This window comes from Hemicordylus capensis, chromosome 6 (assembly GCF_027244095.1).
Source record: "Hemicordylus capensis ecotype Gifberg chromosome 6, rHemCap1.1.pri, whole genome shotgun sequence".
Lineage (NCBI taxonomy): Eukaryota > Metazoa > Chordata > Lepidosauria > Squamata > Cordylidae > Hemicordylus > Hemicordylus capensis.
In genome coordinates this window covers 61566127-61588292 of record NC_069662.1, presented here as the reverse complement: position 1 = coordinate 61588292, position 22166 = coordinate 61566127, and the positions used below count along the sequence as shown (strand labels likewise).

Here is a 22166-nt window from a genome sequence, read left to right as displayed (position 1 = left end):
AATAAAAGAATATTTAAAGTAACATACATGTGTGAGACGAGTTCAATACATTTGGCTAGGGCAGAAGCATCAGTGAGGTAAGAATTAAAGTCTACAGGTGGATCTCTGTATGCATCTTCCTATGTTGAATCTCTATAGAGAGCGATTGAGTTAATCACTGACAAGGATTAACACTGGCTTCATGCAACAGGAAGGGGGGATCAGCCTCTGGCAGACTTTTCCACAGACATTGTGAGTCACATTTTAGCATATTGATTTAGCTTTCAGCATTCAGGCCTGGCTTTTGTGTTTCCTTGCATATCCATTTTTACAATACAATGCTGGATTGCCTCCTCCCTTCACAGAGCAGGGAGAGCAGTATGCCAGTTCACCTTGAGTTCAGGAGTTACTTCATTTCTTAATATAAAATGAAATCAGACACAGGCCTATATTTCACATACTTCTAAGTTGGTACCTCTGGTTCTGATATGTTTATGGACCGTCCATAACTCCCTAAAGACCTTAATGTGAGCTTGCACAGAAACGCCCTTATTTAAATTTTGTTGTTGCAACAGCACACTTCCAGTTTACTGCACTTCTGGCTTACCAAACTTCTCTCCCACAACCCCACGCCACACTGCCCCACATAATACTTATCTTGAAAGTCCCGTGAAGCTTGGATGAACAGAAATCAAGTGTTTCCTTTTTCTCTGGACTTTGCTGCTGATGTCTTAATGCATTCCTTCCCGAAAATCTCACTGAATTGTTTTCTTTTCCTCCTGCCTAATTAATCAAGGTAAAGTGTGCCATTGAGTCGGTGTCGACTCCTGGTGACCACAGAGCCCTGTGGTTGTCTTTAGTAAAATACAGGAGGGGTTTACCATTGCCTCCTCCCGTGCAGTATGAGATGATGCCTAATAGACCCCCTCTAATGACTTGGCTGCTATTCTATACACTCTTTCCTGGGAGTAAGTCCCATTGAAGTTAATAGAGTTTGCTTCTGAGTCAGCATGTATCAGCTGTGTTACTTGGACCACAATTTTTTTCTTTTTTTCTTTTTTTAAAAAATTAAATGTAAATGCTTGTGGTGAGGGGAACCCAGTAGAAGAGCAGAGGAGGTGGTGGTGGTACTGGATCATTATGTGTAATCTGAGGAAGGGGGCAGGGCCGGGAGGGCTGCTATACGGCTGTCCTTTCCCCCTGAGGCTTCAGCCATATGCTAGAATGGACAATCACTCAAATGCTAATCTCTGGTTTATTTCTTGTTATTTCTTGAGAGGGGAGGGGAACAGATGCATTGCAGCCTTTTGTGAAGCCATTATACCATAATATTTTCAGCTAGATAACTCAAAGGGTTTTGGTCAAGCCATACTTTAAAGTTCTGAAGCTTGACTTTTGGTCATTTATATCTACAGTAATCTTCCCATTCTCTGATCCCCTAAAGTGAAAGTAAACAATGTAGCAAATAAATACACCTTGGAAGTGCTAAGACTGTCCTCCAGTGTTCTCTCATCAAAGGAAACTAAACCCAAGTAGTAGTACTTTCCCTTGGAAGTGTTTACTGCTCAGAGAAGTGTGAAATACTCAACACTAGTGTTAAAGGTGGGGTTATCTTTTCTTGCAAAGAAACTGTGAGCCAGAATGGAGTAAATAACAAAAGTACTTGTAGAAATAGACACAAATCTGAACAACATGAAAAACCACAGGAATGGGAGAACTGCTGGGAAAGAATGTGCAGGAATTGAAAGAAAATGCAGCCTATGCTGGAAGAGAGTGTCGGGGAGGCACAGGAAAAGCTAAAAACTAAGAACTATAAAAACTAAAGAATTTACCAGATATAAACAGAGACGAAACATTCAAAAGCCTCTTTTAAAAGATGTGCTTTCAATTGTGTTTTTAAAGAACATTGAGGGAGGGAGCATGGTGAAACTCTCCAGGAAGGGCGTTCCAAAGCCGAGGGACCACAACCGAAAAGGCCCTGTTTCTGGTCCCTGCCAACTGGATCTCTGTTAGTGGTGGGGCTATGAGCAGGGCCTGAGATGATGAGTGGAGGGCCCTGGCAAGTTCATACAGGTGAATGCATTCTGACTGGTACCCTGGCCCCAAGTCATGTAGACCTTTAAAGGTCAAGACCAGCACCTTGAATCTAGCCCAGAAGCAGATCAGTAACCAATGAAGCTGCTACAGGATGGGCATGACACTCATGAAGTGACTTGTACCCACAAGCATCCTTGCAGCAGCATTCTGGATCAACTGAAGCTTCCGAACTGTCTTCAAGGGCAGCCCCACATAGAGCGCATTGCAGTAGTCCCATCTGGATGTTACCAAAACAAGTGTGGCTTAGGCCAGGTCCAACTTCTCCAAGTAGAGTTGCAGCTGACGTACCAGCCATAGCTGTTAAAAGGCACTTCTGCACACCACCTCCACCTGTGCCTCCAAAGATAGCGTCAGGCCCAGAAACACCCCCAAGTTGCAGACTTTCAGAGGGAGTATGACCCCGTCCAAGACCAGATTTACCTCTCTACTCGGATGATCAGTTTTAAAAACCCAGAGCACTTCCATCTTATCTGGATTACGTTTATGCTTGGTGCTCCCATCCAGTCCAGAACAGCCTCCAAGCCCCCTGACTGCCAGCCCATAACTCATGTAGCAGATGTGACTACTGACTATTTTACATGTTCACGCTATTTTAGTTAGTTGTTTTACTTCACATTTTAGCCATTCCGCCTTATATTTTATATTAAATGTTTTACGTTTTAGATGTTTTTACTTTTATAGATAGTTGTATCTCTAGTCTATTTTATTAGTCTCCCCATGATTTTTAGAGTTGTATTTTATACATTATAACTTTATAGTCTATAGCATATGAATTTTTAGTATTTTAGTTGTAACTATTTCATGATAATTCGGATTATAATAATTTTAATCTAATATGATTTTATTGCCGCATGAGCTTCTGTTTTACTGTATCTGTATTATATCTTGTGCTGGTCTTTGACCGTAATAGAGATGATTGATTGCCTTTGATCCCCAGTTCAGAGCATCCACTGCCTCCCTGGTGACTGCATCATCAGCATACTAGTGGCACCTCAGCCGACACCCACAGATGACCTCTCCCAGAAGTTTCATCTAGATGTTAAACTGCACAGGGGACAAAATAGATCCCTGTGGCACCCCATAGGCGAAAGGCCAAGGGGTGGAGTAGGCATCCTCCAGTGCCACCTTCTGAGTACAACCCTCCAAGTAGGAGCGGAGCCACTGTATAATTGTTCCCCCAAGTCCCACTTCCAACCCAGAGAGAAATCCCAAAAAGATACCATGGTTGATGGTATCGAAAGCTGCTGAGAGTTCCAGGAGGATGAACAGAGTCAAGCTACCTCTATCTATCTCCTAGAGTAGGTCATCCACCAAGGTGACCAAGGCAGTTTCTACCCCTTATTCTTATTTTTTTATTGTTTTATTTAATATATCTTTATGCTGCCCAAAACTTACGCCTCTGGGTGGTTAACAACAAAATAAAAACAGAAAAAGTAAAACATTAGTTAAAACAAAAACAAAAAGAGCCAGCGTGGTGTAGTGGTTAGAGTGCTGGACTAGGACCGGGGAGACCCAAGTTCAAATCCCCATTCAGCCATAAAACTAGCTGGGTGACTCTGGGCCAGTCACTTCTCCCTCAGCCTAACCTACTTCACAGGGTTGTTGTGAAAGATAAACTCAAGTATGTAGTACACCACTCCGGGCTCCTTGGAGGAAGAGTGGGATATAAATGTTAAAATAATAATAATAATAAGAAGAAGAAGAAGAAGAAGTTTAAAACATTACAACAATTTAAGATGTTTAAAACAATATTTTAAAACAGCATTAAAACCATTAAAACAATATTAATTAAAAACCTGGGCGAACAGATGCATCGTTAAAGACTTTTATAAAGCTGTCAAAGATGGGGAGGCTCTTATTTCACTAGGAGCGCATTCCAAAGCCTTGGGGCAGCAGCGGAGAAGGCCCATCCCCAAGTAGCCACCAGACAAGCTGGTGGCAACTGCAGGTGGATCTCTCCTGATGATCTCAGTGGGCGGTGGGGTTCATGACGAAAAAGACATTCTCTTTAATATCCAAGGCCCAAGCTGTTTAGGGCCTTATAGGTTAAAACCAACACCTTGTATTTTGTCCAGAAACATATCTGCAGCCAGTGTAGCTCCTTCAGTACGGGAGTAATATGGTCTCTCCGAGATGACCTAGAGACCAACCTGGCTGCCGTATTCTGGACCAACTATAGTTTCCAGACAACGTACAAGGGTAGCCCCACATAGAGCGGATTGTAGTAATCCAGTCTGGAGGTTACTGGAGGTTATCTGGAGGTAGCACTGTTTTGAGGTCATTCATCTCAAGAAACAGACGCAGCTGGCGTATCAGCCAAAGCTAATAGAAGGCACTTCTGGCCACTGCCTCAACCTAGGAGACCAGGGAGAGGCTCGGATCCAGAAGCACCCCTAGCCTGCGTACCTCTTCCTTCTGGGGAAGTGTGACCCCATCCAGAACAGGCAGATCAAAATTGTTTCTCGAGTTTCAACCTCGCACAATGAGTACCTCCCTCCGTCTTATCTGGATTCTGTCTCAGTTTGTTATCCCTCACCCAGCCCATCACCGACTCCAGGCAGGCATTTAGGGAGGTTATGCCCTCTCCTGATGATGCTGACATGGAGAAATAGATTTGGGTGTCATCAGCATACTGATAGCACCCTGCACCAAATATCCTGATGATCTCTTCCAGCAGTTTCATGTAGATGTTAAATAACATCATAGACAATATGGAGCCCTGAGGCACACCCACGAAAGTTCAGATTTTGAAGAAGAGCAGTGTCCAAGGGGCACCATATGGAACCTGCCCGAGAGGTAGGAGCGGAACCACTGCAGAGCAGTGCCTCCCACTCCCAACCCCCTCAGATGCTCCAGAAGGATACTATGGTTGATAGTATTTAAAGCTGCAGAGAGGAGCAAAATGATCAACAGTCACACTTCCTCTGTCAATTCCCAATTGGAGATCATCCATCAGGCCGACCCAGGCAGTCTCCACGCCATAGCCCACCCGAAAGCCAGTTTGAAATGGGTAAAGATAATCAGTTTCCTTCAAGACTGTCTGGAGCTGGGAGGCCACCACCCTCTCAATTACCTTGCCCAGCCATGGAAGGTTGGAGACAGGCCTGTAGTTGCTCAACTCTGAGGGATCCAAGGCAGGCTTCTTCAGAAGTGGTTTAATAATTGCCAACTTAAGACAAGGAGGCATCCTACCTTCCCTCAGAGATGCATTTAAAATCTCTACCAGGCCATCTACAACAACCCCCCTGCCAGATATTATAAGCTATGTTGGACAAGGGTCAGGAGAACATGTGGTAAGCCGCACCATTCCAATCAGCTCGTATACATCCTCAGGAGCCACAAAATGGAACTGATCCAACCTAATCACATAAGAGGAGTCATTGGACACCTCCACATCAGACACGGAAGTAATTGTGGAGATGGAGTCTAAGTCGGCCCGAATATGAGAAATTTTATACAAAAAGGATTTGTTAAACACATCACAGCGGGTAATCGATGATTCCAGATTCTGACTCAAGGGAGGAGGACCCCTGCTAACTTGGCAAAGAGGCACCTTTTAATGTGGTGATTTTCTTTATTTAGCAGGGGGAGAGTAACTGGCCCTGTCCACCCCCAGCACAGTACCTCCAGTGACAGTTGCTGGTGTCTATCTTATGTTTCTTTTTAGATTGTGAGCCCTTCAGGGACAGGGTTCCATCTTATTTGTTTGTTATATCTTTGTGTAAACCGCCCTGAGCCATTTTTGGAAGGGCGGTATAGAAATCGAATGAATGAATGAATGAATGAATGAATGAATGAGGGGCACATACTAGCTCTCTCACAACCCTGAACAACTCCACCAGACATGAACTTGCGGATGCAGTAAGGGCAGAAAAGAATCACTTTTTTGCCGCACGTATTGCCTGAGCATAGTTCTTCAAATGAGCTCTATGTTGCAGTCTGTCGGATTCAAGCCGAGTCTTTCTCCACTTGCGCTCCAGTCATCTGCCTTGCCGCTTCAGCCCCCGTAGTTCTTCCGTATACCAAGGGGCGAGTTTTGAAGCGAATTGGAGAGGACGCTTAGGAGCAATCATCTCTACTACCCAGGTGCATTTGCTGTTCCAATTCTCCACCACGGCATCAACAGGATCACCGGCAGAGCCAACATTAAATCCCTCCAAGGCTTCTTGGAATCTTATTGGATCCTACAATCTTCTTGGGCGGACCATCCTAATAGGTCCTTCACCCCTGCGAAGGTGGGAAGTGATTGTGAATCCAACCTTAACCAGATGGTGGTCCATCCATGACAATGGGGAAATCACAGAATTCCCCACACACAGAACACCACGCTGATCAAAGTGAAAGACCAAATCAAGCGTGTGACCAGCAATGTGTATTGGTCCCGAGACCACTTGAGATAGGCCCATAGTCATCATGGCTGCTATGAACTCCTGAGCCACCCCGGACAAATTGGTCCCGAAATGAACATTGAAGTCCCCCAGCTCCACAAGCATGGGGGACTACAACACCAAGCCCGAGACCAAGTCCGTCAGCTCAGTTAGGGACTCCGTTGAGCAGCGGGGTGATCGGTATACCAACAGAAGTCCCAGTCTATCCCTGGTCCCCAAACTTAAGTACACAAATCTGATATGGTCCACCACCTCAACAGGGATCCTGGTCAGGGAGATATTGTTCTTATAGACCACAGCCACTCTACCTCCCCGCCCACTGTCCCTCACCCGCTCCTCAACAAAGTACCCTGGAGGGAGAAGCTGGGACTGGACTGGGCCACCAGTCTCCCCCAGCCACACCTTTGTAATACACACCAAGTCGGCGCCTTCATCCAGAATCAAATCATGGATGGTTTCTGATTTGTTCTGGACTGACCTGGCATTACAGGGGAGCAAGGTGAGGTTCCCAAGTTGGTTAGCACTGCTCTCCAAGGTCAAAGAGCTGGCAAGACAGCAGGAAGGGGAAATAGCTCTTAAGTTTCCAAGTCCCCTTCCCCTGTAATGGCCCACTGACCTGCCAACGTTACTTATTCTGTTCCCCACCACCACCGGAATTGCTGCCCCATTATCAGTGGATACGCTTCCAGTCTCCCCATCTCCAGATAAACCCAGACACATTTATAACAGAATTAAAACAAAATCACCCAGGACTAATTAAAACAGAAGCCACACCATTTAAAACCCACCCACATGTGAATTCTTGGGTCAGGAAACCTGGCCCTCACCCTCACCGTCCTCCGAAGTGGCTCCCCCAAAGTGGCTCCCCCACCACAAGCAGTGTCCCTTTATAGGCCCAGAGATGACCACCCTGGTCAGATGGAAAGCAGGGACTGCTGAGTCACGCCTGGGCCCCGATCCTGCAAAGCAGCCACGGCCAGAGGCCACAGTCCCACTGGTCAGGCAGGGGGCTGGCAGATGGTCTCACCCTCTCCCTCTCCTGCAGGCAGGTACTCAACAGCAGCAGCAACAGACAGCCAACACCAGTCTCTCACCCTGGGGGCTGTCTGGGAAGCAGGTGGTCTCTCCCTCTGCCGCAGGGCTTCTTGCAGGCTGAGGCAGGAGGCAGCGTCCCTTTATAGGCCTAGAGATGACCACTCTGGTCAGATGGACAGCAGGGACTGCTGAGTCACTCCTGGGCCCCGGGTCAGAAGCCAGACTGGAAAGGTTCTAAGCAATTGGATTCATCCAGAGCTGACTGGAACTGAGACACCACCACACCCTCCAACATCTTGCCCAAGAAAGGGAGGTTAGAGACTGGTCAGAAGTTATTCAAATCATTTGGGTCTAAAGAGGAATTTTTTAGGAGGGGGCCTAATGACTGCCTTCTTCAGCCAAGGGCGTCACCCCCTGCTTTAGAGAGGCATTCACCACCACCCCCATCCATGGATCCAATCCCTCCCTAGCAGCCTTCACCAACCATGAAGGGCAAGGGTCGAGGACACACGTGGTAGGCCTCAGCCTTCCAAGCAGCCTGTCCACCTCCTCAGGCAACATAGTCTGAATACCATCCAATATAACAAGACCAGACGGTGCATTGGCAACATCCATTGTTTGCCACTAGAGCGTTTATAGCAAGAAAATACAGGGAGTGTGTTGCAAGATTGTTGCTTGGTGCTATAGCATTATAGCAAACCCTGCCTCCTTTGAGAAAACTCTGCCTTTACTAGAAAGCGTATGGTTGGGATTCATGGCTAATGCTTCAGTATATGTAGAATGCAAGCTGAGTTTACATTTCTTTGCAGATTATAAAATGTGTTTAGATCAGAAACCTAGCCAAAGTGACATGAAGTACCATAATCTTTATACAAATATATACCCCTCCCTTCTAAGTGTTACCACAAAATACCATTCTGATTTCAACACTCTCTTCAACCTGTAATTTCTTAGTGCTGTGGCTTCGCAGTGTTCCAACTTGTACATCTCATTCGTGCAAATAAAAACCTTAAACAAATTTCTGTCTGCCTTTTGATAGGTATTTAAATTAGTTTTTTAAAAAAAATCTGTTAAAGCAACAGAATCAACTGACTTGAGCAAGTTGAAGCTACTTCTCTTATATGAGTGAGACATAGCACCATGCAGTATGTTTAGGCTGACTGCTTTTAAACAACTGGATCTAGATTCTACTAGTATACAGGTTTTTAAACCACTACTATTTTTAAACACTATTTCAGTGTACGGTAATTACTAATTATCCATTTTCTAAATGTCCTGATACGTTTCAACAAGCTCCCTGTATTTCCTTGCATCTCAGTTCTCCCTGTAAATAGTTGCTCTTGTATGCAAGGTCAAGCCTCAAGCAGATAGGTGTGGTTTAAATCTGATTAAAAGGTATGGTGACATTTGGAGGAGCAGCTATTTAGCATCTTCTGAGTGAAAGTATTCAGCCTCCAGGGTAGCTTTAAATCAGCCCCAGCACTCAGTGGCGCTCTTACCCCTGGACTTCCGGGTCGAAGTCCAGGGCCTCCACACCCCTTGGGGACCAAATCCTCTTTAGTCTGTTGCACATGGTGTGGTTGCCGTGCTGTGCCACTGGCCCACTCAGCACTGGGTGGCCAAGCATGATCTCTGCTTTAGAGACAGGAGAGTGGAGAAAATATGTTAAGTTGCATTTTGAAATGTTTCTGCTAATGCATATTTGCCTAAATATACCTGTTTTATAGTCTTACATTCTTGTGAGTTCAGTTGCTGTTTGTGCCCTCAGGAACCCACGTGTTAAAAATGCTGTGTGTGCCACGGTGTGTGTGTGTGTGGGGGGGGGTGATGCTTAACTTGCAGTGAGGGGACTCCAAAAGCCTTTAGGTCCAGGCTCCAACATTACCTAGGTGCACCTCTGCCAGCTCTGTTGCCTGATACATGAGGTTGCAAGAATGAAAAATGATGGTAAGACAGTACAAAGCCTCAAGCAAAACCAATAACTTCCTATTGTTTCCATATTGGGCAATCAGTATCACTGTTTTGGAAGAACTGCACAGGGTAAGCAAACTGCTGTGGTTAAACCTCATTTAACCAGGATAGATTGCCAGGATCTGATTGTGAGAATGCAATTTGCTTCTGTCATATTTCCCATAGAGACTCATCCTTTGCAGCTATCTCTGCTCTTTGAATTAATGTAAATTTGTAAATGAGCAGTTTTGAAGGTTGCAGATCACTTCTCAAACTCTGGTCCTGCAAACATCTATTCTACCAACTCCTTCCATTTAGGAGGAGTCCATAGGAAGCAATGTCCATAGGAGGCTCATTTCTTGCACTGGTCCATGTGGGAACCAGCTCACTGACTCTAGCATCACATTGAAAGCTGATTGCTGATTCAGGTTTCATGCAGATGTTGGAAATAAAACAGTTCTAACAACAGGAATATAGAGCACTCCCTAGTATGGCTCTTTTTCAGACTTATAGCTGGGTTTCTCCTAAGAGGGGTTGAGATGAAATCCGGATTCATCTTAAAAGGACATTAAAAGGACAACTGTTTGAAGATAATAGGCTTCTCATTGCTTGATCCTTGTTGCTAAAGTAACATCTTGGTGGGGGATGTTCATCTGAAAAGGACTATGCTCATCCACTCCACCCATATGTCCTTCTATTCTGCAGATGCTTGATAGTGGACCTCAGGGAAGCAACTTCCATACCATGATGATAACCTGTGCATTGAGATTTAATTCTTCCACTCCCCTCTCATAAGGGAAGACTGCTCATTTAAGATCCTCTTTAGGGCTTACCACACCACAATCTTATACTGCTTTTCAGCTTAGCTATAATTATTTTCACCTAAGAAACCTTGAACTTTAGTTTGGCAATGATGCTGAGAATTATCTGTTCAGGTTTCTTGGCACATTGCACAGAATTACAAAACAAATAAATAGTGAGGGGATGTCATACAACAGTTTTAAGTCTTATGCTGTAGACATGCCTTTAATTTATCTCAGTTTATATCCCTTCAGGCATTTAGGAATATGATTTGCTCCCAGCAAAAAGGGAAGATCAGCCACCCTGAACTGGATTGCAATGCCTTTAAAAGCTAATTCATTCAAACTCATTACACTTCCATCCTCTTATTTCCCTCCACTCTCCTTGTGTATCTGATTTCAGACTGGAGGCTCGAGGGTAGAGCTTGGGTCTTATTTTGATTTATGCACAGTGCCTAGATGCTTTAGAAATAATAATTTTAAAAAATTGTTGTGGCCCATTTCCCTAAACCGGAACAGCAAAGATTATTGAAATAATGGAGCGAGAGGGGAAATGACATGTCATCCTGTCAATTACTCAAAAGTTGCAGCATGCAATGTAACCATGCATGGTTAAAAAATGGATAAAGTAAAGGTAAAGTGTGCTGCCAAGTCCATTTCAGCTCCTGGCGCCCACGGAGCCCTGTGGTTTTATTTTGGTAGAATACAGGAGGGGGTTACCATTGCCTCCTTCTACGCAGTATGAGATGATGCCTTTCAGCATCTTCCTATATCACGGCTGCTCGATATAGTACCAGCAGGGATTTGAACTGGCAGCCTTCTGCTTGTTAGTCAAGCATTTCCCTGCTGTGGCTCCCAAAGTGGCTCCCCAAAAATGGATAACACAGGGCAAAGTCAATAAAATTTGTTTTGTGGTATGTTGTACTATCCAGGCCACTGACTGTTAGGAAAAGGAATCTTGGTAACAGTCCTACTTGTGCTATAGTTGCTCTGCATGTGACAGTTCTGCTTGTACCACGGTACTTGTACAGTTGGTTTACCTGATGATTGCATTCTAAGTGCCAGAAGCATTGTTTTCAGTGTTTTCCAAGTATTGTTGCTGATGATGAAAGCTTCTTAATATCGGACTTCTGGCAGCCCCAGAAGTTTCGGCCCACAGAGAAACCTTGCAACTAAATCAGATCACAACTAGAATAGACCACTATATCCCTACCATTTTGAGGATACACAATTTCAAGAGGATGCTCAGTTCAGCTTCATATGCTGACCTCTTCACATGTAAGAGCAAAAGAAATTAGGCTTAAATGCACAACCTTAATTCCTATCTGCAGTCTGTGACCTAAACTAGATTAAGCAAGTTTTTCTCATAATACATCCCTATTGGTTTGTCTACCAAAACTGCATGCAAACCAGCCTTTTTATATTTTTCACGAAATGCTTGAGGGGGGTGGGGGAATAGTTGTCTGTAGCTGAATAATCTTATTGAATCCTGCTTGCTTTTAGGGAAGACTCTTTCTGATGCAACCATTCCTCAAGTTCAAACAACTGGTACCAGTGTTCCCTCTAAGGCGTGTGTGTGTGTGTGTGCACTCAAATGTATTTTGATGTCCGCTCAGTTAATTTGATATAATCTTAAATTTCTGGGAGGAATATAGTAGTTTACACTATCACTACTGACTGATTAAGTAACACTATTACTAATGGGAAAACCCTTTCCCAAATATACCAGAAATAAATCTTGCACCAAACTGACCTGTTCACAAATAGCATTTAATTTCAGATTTATAAAACAAGCAAGCCTAACCGCAGGTCTGCCTTTTTCTTCTTACCCACAAAAACCCTGCAAGCAAAGTCCAGGCTTTAAATCCATTGCTTCAACTTAGTATGCTGGTCTGTCATCTCTTTGTCATGGCTAATGGCTGAAACAAACAAATTATAATTACTATCGGAAGAGACAGCTCATTCCTCTAGAGAGATCTTGCTCCTTTTCTGTAGAATATTGCAAGTGTGTCCCTTTTCCTTCTCTTTTCCTCAGAGGAATCATCTCTTTGGAATTTGTTATACCAGATGGTATTATAACCACTGAGACCTCTGTTAATAGGAAATAATGCTGTATAGAGTATATGTTGTCTGGGTGGGTAATAAGGCAGAAAATATAAAAGCTGGGGACCTTCCTGTGCTGAAGCTGCTGCTGGGTGATAAGTTGTTGCCTTCCTGGGGTCTTTGGTTGTGGTTCTTGTTGTGGGAACTGGCAGTGTTGCAGTTGTGACTGGAAAAATCTGACAGTTGGTTTTCCGGCTGTCCAGGTCTCTGAACCATGACACATCAAAAGAGCTGGATCTCTTTGTCAGTTCTGTAGGAAATATAGGTTCATTTGAACACTTGATTTCTTATGAAGACTCCAACAACAATATACAAATTTTAAAAAATCTAGGCCCCTCCTAAGCCCTTTCTGAACATTTTGGTGGGTTTTTGTTTAATAATAATAATGTGCATAATTAAATGCACATGGTGCACACAGCACACACATCTTATTTTTATAATAAAAAATAAATAAATAAATAAATACTTTTGATTGATATAATTCATAGAGTGTTCAAAGTATTTCATGTGCACTATCTCAGTAAACATCACCAGAACCCTGTAAGGTGGACCAGTATTATCCCCATATCACTGAGAGAGAGACTTAGAAATGGGCTGGATTCAAATATAACTGAGAACTGGAGGCAGAGCAGCCAGAGGACCCCAAACCTGAATGTCTGAATGCGGGAAACCGCAGTTCAAACCCTAACTCAACCCAAGGGTTCACTCATCAAACTCCAATTTTAATCATTGGTTTGATGTGAGGTTCGCTGCTTGGGTGTCTGGTATGTGACTGCCTCCATTATGTCTGAATTCAGTAATGGAGGCAGCCTTCCCTGGGACCGGAGTTGAGGGAAGGAAGCTCCTCCCTCTCTCTGTCCTGATTGGCTGCCATGGCAGACAGTCAATCAAAGGAGGAAGTCGGGCAGCCAGTTCCCTCTCTCTGCAGTCTTGCAGAGAGGAAGCCAGTGCTTTTGTCTGAATTCAGACAGGAAAGCGCTTGGGGGGTGGGTGGAACTGTGGGTCTATTGGACCCTCTATTCTGTGTTATGTCCGAATTCAGCCATGGGATCTTTCAGCTGAAACACCAAATGGTTAAACATACCTGAGGTCAACATTTCTGACCATTCAAATGCAAGATTTCTTCCCAACCATGGCTACATTAGTGCCTTTAAACCTCCATTTGAACCCTCAGTTTGAAGTTGGTTGGGCTGTTCAAATGGCAGATCTGCTGGCTGCATTGTGCCATTAGAATGCAGTGCAGGCTGTAACCTGGGGTTCATGCTGAAGCTCCTCCCACAACCACAGAGAGTGAGGCTCAGAGCAGCTTCAAAATGCATCGGCTCTCCACAGCCTACTTCTCTCACTGGCTGTTTCTCAGATGGAACACTCCGCCTTCTCCTACCTAACAGTCTGCGTCTTCATCCCTCCTTTCATTGCCGAGCAACAAGCACACTGGGTTTGGACTTCAGAGTACCAGGAAAGGGCATGGAAGAGGAGGAGTTTTAAGAGCCCCAAGATTGTGGAATGCACTCCCAAGCCTCCCCATCTCTGGCAATTTTTAAGAAACTTCTGAAAACACATCTCTTTAACCAAGCTTTCTCAGCTTTTTAAAACTTATTTTTAAATTGTTTTGGCTATTTAACTGGTGTTTTATGATGTTTTAATTGTTAATTATTATTTTATGCAGTTTTATAATTTCTGTTTTAATTGTTAATTGATTTTAATGGTGTTTTAATGTAAACCGCCCAGAGCCTTTTGGAAGGGCGGTATAAAATTTTTTAAAATAAATAAATAAATAAATAATAAGAGCCATGTCTCCTCTTGCTTCTTTGAGACCTTCTCCAAAAAACAACATTGTCTACACACTGGGATGTGTTGAATTAAATAGTGAATGTGTTGTAGGAACTCAGCCACTGTGCAAAGCAGTACTACCTCGCTTGCCAAGGGAAACCTAAAAGCGAAGAACCTCCCCTTGAAATAAATCAATATAGAAACACCGCTCTGGACACACACCACCAAAGGGCAAAAGTTCCCCATGCCCCAATCAGAGCAATTAAGGCTGTCACATGTTTGCACCCCCTGGATGCAAAGCTGAGGGCTGGAACTTGCGTGTCTGCCCTCGCTCCCCCAGCATCATCAGCGGCGGCGGACACCACCACCACCACCCTTGCCTCCAAAACATATGCAGCTTTCTTAAAAATGTTCTGGGCTCTGTTGCTTAAACTCTACTTTTAGGGGTGTTTGGGCAGGCTTCATAGCGTGATACAGCGTCATAACAAGGCAGGGAGTTTCTGCTTCTAGCAGAGCCATGTGATGGTTTGGAGGAAAGGGAAGGGAAGCGCCCCAAGTGCTTGAATAGAGCTAAGAAGGACTAGGAAGAGTACTCTAGCCACCGGGCAGAGGTAATTAAACTGCTGTTATTGCATCGTCTGTGATGCAATTCTCAGCTTCAGCAGTTAACCTCAGGTAAGTCTACCTACATTTTCAAAGTCTGAATTGTCTGAACTGTCTGAATTGGCCCATAGGGGCTTGCTCAAGCCATTAGTTTAAAGTAGAAGTTCAATTTGAACTGGAAACTTCCTGCTTCATAGCTCAGATTCTGCACCACCATGGTACAATAGTTGTGCTTCCATTTTGGAGATACAGGCATACCTCGTTACTCACAGGGGCTACTCACAGGGGTTCCATTTCTCACCTACAACCATGAGTAACAAGTCATTAAGCCTAGGAGGATGAGGGAATTAAGTTCCTACAAGGGGGAAAATGAAAACACAGGAAAAAAACAGCAAAAATAATGCAAAGTGAATATTGTACCATGCTCCACAGGTCTCCAATGCCCCCTTCTCAAACCAACAATTTAGCCAATTTTCTGTGGAAAATTGCAGGGGGGTATCTTTTTTTAACACAAAGGAGCCACAAAATGGCTCATTTTCTTAAAATGGTGGCCGGTAAAGACCTCTGAGGTCATTTCTGGCTGACTCCAAACTGCAGATAAGTGAAATTAATCCCTTATTTGCCAGTTTTTTTCTCACATATGCTGGGGTCAGGTGTCAATCACCCAACCACAGATATACAAAACTGTGGATAGAGAATCCACAGACAGTGAGGTCCACCTGTACTGTTTTCCAAACCCTCAAAATATTGCATCTGGGAAAGTTCAATACGTCTTCAGAGAATGCATTAATTGCTGCTGAGACTGATGCGTGAAATGTCTTTGTGCAAGTTACAGACGTCGTGTGTGTGTAGACATTGTGACACGTTATCGAGACTTCTTCCACACATTACATTCTTTTAAACCACCACCACCCATTTACTGTATATGGAAACTGTGCAAAATAGTAAACATTAAGATAATTAGAATTCTGCATTAGATTTTATGGCTGACATGATGAGGAAAATTTCTTAGAATAGCTTCTAATTTCAATGGGACTATTTTGAGCAATTTTCTTCATCCTGTCAGCCCATATTTGCAGGGAAATGTATAGCATAACCTCCCATCAGTAAACCTGCCCTGCATCATTCCCTGGAAATAAATTTTCCTTGCTATTGGTAGTGTATATTTTGAAAAATTGCAGCAAAGCACTATTTGACTTTGTGGTACTTAGAAGACATCATTATGTATTATTATACTTTCATTTTCATACTTACTTCTTAGGCTGCATTCAACTGGGAACTCAGTACTGTCAATGTGTTTATCATCCGCTTTAGTAAGTTCAACCTTGACATCTTTGTTTTCTTCATTAGGAAGAGAGTCTGAAGCTTTTCCTAGAAAGATTAATGCCAGATTAATGTCTTGTCAAGAGTTCTGTTTGGCAGAGAACTGAGCTTCCCCTTCTAAGCCCTAGTACCAGAATATACAAGGAAGGGGGAGCCTGAGAACCTCTCTTGGGTTAAGAACTAAACTGTCCCAGAAGCAGATTAGTTGTCTAGCCTCGACCAGCTTGTGCTGGTCATCCCACACAATTGGTTCAGCATTCTATTAATCTCTTCTGGAGACAGAAGTGTCTTCAGGGTTTTTTTTTAAGGTAAACAGATGTGATGTGTTCATATTGTCCTTTCTGTTGCTACATTCTCCTGAGCATTGAGGCCTGTTCAAATAGTGCACACATGCCTTTATTGGAGATCACCAAAAGATGCTTTGCCTTCATTTAGGCTGGATTTGCTGGTCCTTTCTCCAGCATTCTAAAACAGATGGAGAGGGGTTCAAATACACATAGGACCAGTTTGGATGATCTTCTACTGCATGAGCATGTCCCTCTCCCCCTTGCAGTACACCTCCCCCCTTTTCTAACTGCATGGGGGAGGGAATTCAATTGTGGGGCGGGGGGAGATTGCTGGGAAGGAGAGTGTGATGTGCTCATCCAGTAGAAGATATACAGGTGAAACTCGGAAAATTAGAATATCGTGCAAAAGTCCATTAATTTCAGTAATGCAAATTAAAAGGTGAAACTGATATATGAGACAGACGCATTACATGCAAAGCGAGATAAGTCAAGCCTTAATTTGTTATAATTGTGATGATCATGGCATACAGTGGAACCCCAAATCCACAATATCAGAAAATTAGAATATTACATGGAACCAAGAAGACAAGGATTGAAGAATAGAACAATATCGGACCTCTGAAAAGTATAAGCATGCATATGTATTCAGTACTTGGTTTGGGCCCCTTTTGCAGCAATTACTGCCTCAATGCAGCGTGGCATGGATGCTATCAGCCTGTGGCACTGATGAGGTATTATGGAAGACCAGGATGCTTCATTAGCGGCCTTCAGCAGTTCTGCATTGTTTGGTCTCATGTCTCTCATCCTTCTCTTGGCAATGCCCCATAGATTCTCTATGGGGTCAGGTCAGGCGAGTTTGCTGGCCAATCAAGCACAGTACACTGTATACTTTTCAGAGGTCCGATATTGTTCTATTCTTCAATCCTTGTCTTCTTGGTTCCATGTAATATTCTAATTTTCTGGGATTGTGGATTTGGGGTTTTCATGAGCTGTACACCATGATCATCACAATTATAACAAATTAAGGCTTGACTTATCTCGCTTTGCATGTAATGCGTCTGTCTCATATATCAGTTTCACCTTTTAATTTGCATTACTGAAATTAATGGACTTTTGCACGATATTCTAATTTTCCGAGTTTCACCTGTATTGTCCAAAACAGTGCACACATTCCATCATTAGGAGGGCAACATGTCCCCCCTTTGGTTGAGCCTGCTGCCTTCAACAAAGAGTTGCTTGTGTTTCCATTCCCCCTGAAATTCAGTGATGGACTACAATTAGTCTGGAATGGGGTCCCCAACCTTGGTTCCACAGCCATTGTTGGGCTACAAGTTCCATCATCCCCTGCCACAATGGTTGGGGATGATGGGAGCTGTAGCCCAACAACATCTGGGAAACCAAGGTTGGGAACCCCTGGTCTGGAGTATTCAGTCCTGTTAAGACTATGGTGGCAGGAGGGCATTAAGAAGTGTGTGTGATGACCTAACCCCCCCTTTTTTTAATCCAGTGCAATTCCATTAGCTTTCAGTCCCAAAGACTTACTGTAGCATCACACTTCTTCCATGTCCAATTACACCTATGCCATACTCCTCCTCAAGTGCACCTTTTATCTGTGGGGGTGGGTACGGGGAGCCTGAATTCCTCCCTGCCTTGCCAAGGGTCTAAGAAGTTTTGAGAAGCTGGAACGTTGCTGAGCCAAAGTTTTTTTGGAAAATGACAAAAAAAGGGAAGGCTTTTTGAAAAATGACAAAAGTCACATGATAAAGTCTGATGTGTATGCTATTCCAGCATATCATTCTTCATATGATTTGTTTGCTCTGCATTAAAGCAATGTTGCTGAACTCCATGTTAAATACAGACCCATTAACGCAACAGCCAGCAGGGTATAGCCTGGTATTTACAACTTTGTGGAACTAACTCTCCGTTATAATGATGTGGACAAAAAGCATGTGTTGAAACATAGAAAAGAAAGATGGCAGAAGCATTTTAATGTAAGCAAATAAGTAAATTCACTACAGATACATTGTAATGTACAGATACACTAAGTAGTGTGCATTTACTGGTCATTATGCAAGCCAGTTTTATCATTTGAAACTGTTTGCAGAATAAATTTTGACACAAAGAGAAGCAATCATACCTGCCAACATGTCCCTATTTTCCCATTCAGATGAATCAGAAAATAGGGACATGTTGGCAGGTATGAGCAATACTGAGAGAAGTTTTCCTCAGCATGCAAACAACTACCTGCCTTTAAATGAAAAGGACAGGAATATGGTTATATCTGACAGTTGTAGACATTCTGAGGGCTCATTGAGTCATATGGTAGGATAGGAATCCCCAAATAGAAGATACACGCCCAATAAGCAAGCTGTTACTGTACTCGGGCATGTAAGGTTGTCCTGAAAGCACTTACATGCAAGAACGGACACCTGAGTAATCTGAGTTTCTTAAATACTATTGCAACCCTCTATTTGAACATTAAACATATGAAAGCCAGTGTGGCATAGTGAGTGTGGATTTAGTTTGTGGAGATTTAGATTTGAATCCTACTCAGCTATGAAGCTCACTGTGTAACCTTGTTAGGCTAATCACCCCCACCTCCCTTATTCCTATATTACAGGGTTTTGTGAGAAAAAATTAGACGTTGCCCAGAGCTCCTTCAAACAAGATAGATAGATGTAAACCAATTGTTATGAAAGTCTATACCAGGGGTGTAGCTATAATTGAGCGAAAGGGTTCAAAGAACACGGGCCCCCAGCTCCTGAGGGCCCTCCAGCTCCATCCCTCCCTGTTTTCTTCATTATCTCCCCCAATCTGGGGGGCCATCAGAGAGAGGGATGAACACAGGTTCCCTCTCCTCTAGCTATACCCCTGGTCTATACTATGAAATCTTTGAGTAGTATTTCTCCACACATACCACTACAAAAGTTATTAGGCTTGCTTACGTAGTAAACTCTAGTATAAACAAAACAAGACAATCCTAAAGAGGTACCTAAGGGGATCTAAGGACCTTGAAGGGTCAATCCCAGAAAACACCCCTTCTCTCACAATCACCAAACTGATATCGGAGGATTTAATAGCTGACATTTGCAGTACAGCTGTAACTCATTCATAATCATGCTGGCATACTGTTTGCATGGAATTTTAATGAAAAGGATAATACATCATGAAAGCCTTACCTTCCACAGTGAATAGAACTAGCCAGAAGGCCAGCCACCTGCAGGAGAAGCAAGCCGTTTGCTTGAGAGACATTTTCTGCACTTCATGCATCTGGATGGCCCTGCCTTTAAAAAGAGCTGATGAGTCACAGCCTGCCTTGGCTTTGAGCTGGGTTTTTAAAATTATGATGTTTGCATAGCAGACCGCAAGTTACAGAGTGGAACACCAGATGCTGTTTTCCTCCTTTGAACCAGAAATTTAAAGAGCAACCTAACTGGTTTCTTTGGAGGGGGATAGACATGCTCAAGAAAGGATCTTCAGATTCATTCAGGTGATTCTCACAATCGGTGAGAAGAGCTGTAAGGGAGTTTGCAAGGAGACCGGGCTTAGCCCGCTCTTCCTGCAGACGTTTGGAAGGATTGGATCGGCCGCCCACACAACTGCCAGCTCCTTCACAGAGCCGGCGGGGGCTGTGGGGATCGGGGGTTGTGTGGCCCCCGGAAGTTTCAGGATTGTGTGGGGCATTCTGGAGAGACCCCTGAGCCTGGGAGGCTGCTTGCAGCCTCCCAGTTTGGGGTCTACTCATGTGTCGCCACGCGCCACGGCAACACACGAGCAAAAAGACAAGGTTAACGGAGTGCTCGCTCCTTTACCTTCATCTTAGGGGAGAGGTATTTATGAGCGTTAGCTGCCAGGAGCCGCGCGGCTCCTGTTGCAGCACACTACCGCCCAAAAGCTGGCTAGGCTCCCTTAGTCCACTTCTGGGCAATCGTGAGAATCGCCTCATGAAGTGCTTCTTTTTTCCATCTTAATAGTGATGGGGCAACTTAATGTAATATGGGCTGACCCCTGAACCCTCCCATGTGCTGTGCCAACATTTACAAATGGGAACATCCCCCAGAGGCGGAATTCTAGGGAAGAGGAATTATCCCAATGGCTAGTGGGGGCGGTGGGGGGAAAGAGAATGCTATTTGCCATTGTCTCATTAGCAACAATGAGAGCTTTTTTTCTGGGGGCAAATAGCAGCTGTGTCAGAGGGATAATCTGGATTAGGACTATGGTGTACACAAAGCCTTCCTTCACCATTGTGGTGGTCCCAATCCAGATCACAGGGGGCCATTATATATGTTATTTAAGCACAATTCTTAAATAACAGGACCAAGATGGGGACCAGTGTTCTCTCTAAGGTATGTGCGTGTGTGCACTCATAAGTTTTTAAATGTCTGCTCAGTTAATTTTATATCTTCCTCAGGCTGAATCAGGAAGGCCCCACTCTGACTGCATGTACATACACATTGCCTTGATACTGCTGCCCAGAACAAAATTTATTCTGCACACTGGTGAAATAAATTAGAGGGAACACTAGTGGGGACAAAGGGTTAACCTTTGATTGTGAGCCCTTTGGGGACAGGGATTCATTTTGTTTATCTTGTTTATTTGTTATTTCTCTGTGTGAACCGCCCTGAGCTATTTTTGGAAGGGCGGTATAGAAATCAAATAAATAAATAACCGCCCCCACTCTCTGCCTCCTGCATAGTTTCAATTAATATGGAAGAGCCAGCATTGGACAAATAAAGCACAGAGGCTCAATTCACACAATAGGTCTGCCATCTTGTTTGACCCTAACAACACAAGCATGGACCCTACTCAAAATAGAGTTGCGAGACACCTTTAGAAGAATCTTTTTTAGCCTACTTTCCAGTAGGCTTATGAAATCACCCGGCATTCTTTGTGTGTGGCCATCTGCGTGTCCCCCGCAATCAACTTCGCAAAACCTGGACCAATATGAACCAAATTGGGTACAGTTGTAGGGACACATAGAGACACCTCAACAGCATAGTTTGTGATGATGTCATCCACCCCAATCCAAGATGGTGGATGCATAAACCTTTAAGGCACAAGTGGGCTAACTTGTGAACTGCCTAACTGATCTGGACCAAATTTGCTACAGCTGTAGGGACACATAGGGTTGCCCTAATGGCATGGTGTGTGGTGATGTCATCCACTCCAAATCAGAATGGTGGCTGCATGAACACCTGAGGCACAAGCAGGCTAATTGTGGACTGCCTAACTCATTTGAAACAAATTGAGTACAGTTGCAATGAGTGGCACACAAGGACAGCTCAGTGGCATAGTTTGTGATGGACACAAACTTTTGAGGCACAAGTGAATTAGCTTGTGAACCGCTTAACCGATTTGAACCAAATTTGCTACAGCTGAGTGGACACATAGGGATGCCCTAACTGTGTAGTTTGTGATGGTGTCACCCACCCCAATCCAAGACGGTGGATGCATAAGCTTTTGAGGTGCAAGTGCACTAACTTGAGGACTGTCTAACTGATTTGAACCAAATTTGGAACAGCTTGTAGTGAGTGACACACAGGGACACCTCAGTGGTGCAGTATGTAATGATGACATCTCCCCCCATCCAACATGGTGGACACATGAACATTTGAGGTGCAAGAAATCTAACTTGTGAACCTCGATTTGCACCAAATTTAGTCCAGATGTAGAGACAGTGAAAGGAAAGTAGGCTTATTAGTTCTTACCAGAACAACATTTGTATTTTGAGTTCCAAATAACCTAAATAAACCCATTTTTATCAATTGGACTCTAAACTGGAATTAAACCCTTTGTTCCTTGTTTTATTGCTGCTTCCCTTACAAACA

The 22166-nt window shown here is 43.8% G+C and overlaps 1 protein-coding gene across 4 annotated transcripts in view; it reads right to left on the bottom strand.

The window, feature by feature from the left end:
* Window positions 1-12001: 12001 nt before the first annotated feature.
* Window positions 12002-22166, bottom strand: part of LOC128329508 (uncharacterized) — a 40867-nt gene continuing 30702 nt past the window's right edge. For all 4 annotated transcript variants that reach the window (XM_053260867.1, XM_053260864.1, XM_053260866.1 and 1 more), the window contains 3 exons: window positions 19518-19622; window positions 15983-16099; window positions 12002-12602 (listed from right to left, as the gene is read on the bottom strand). In XM_053260867.1, the coding sequence (XP_053116842.1) occupies window positions 12217-12602; window positions 15983-16099; window positions 19518-19622 (608 nt within the window). In that variant the 3' untranslated portion in view covers window positions 12002-12216. The remainder of the gene's footprint in view (window positions 12603-15982; window positions 16100-19517; window positions 19623-22166) is intronic.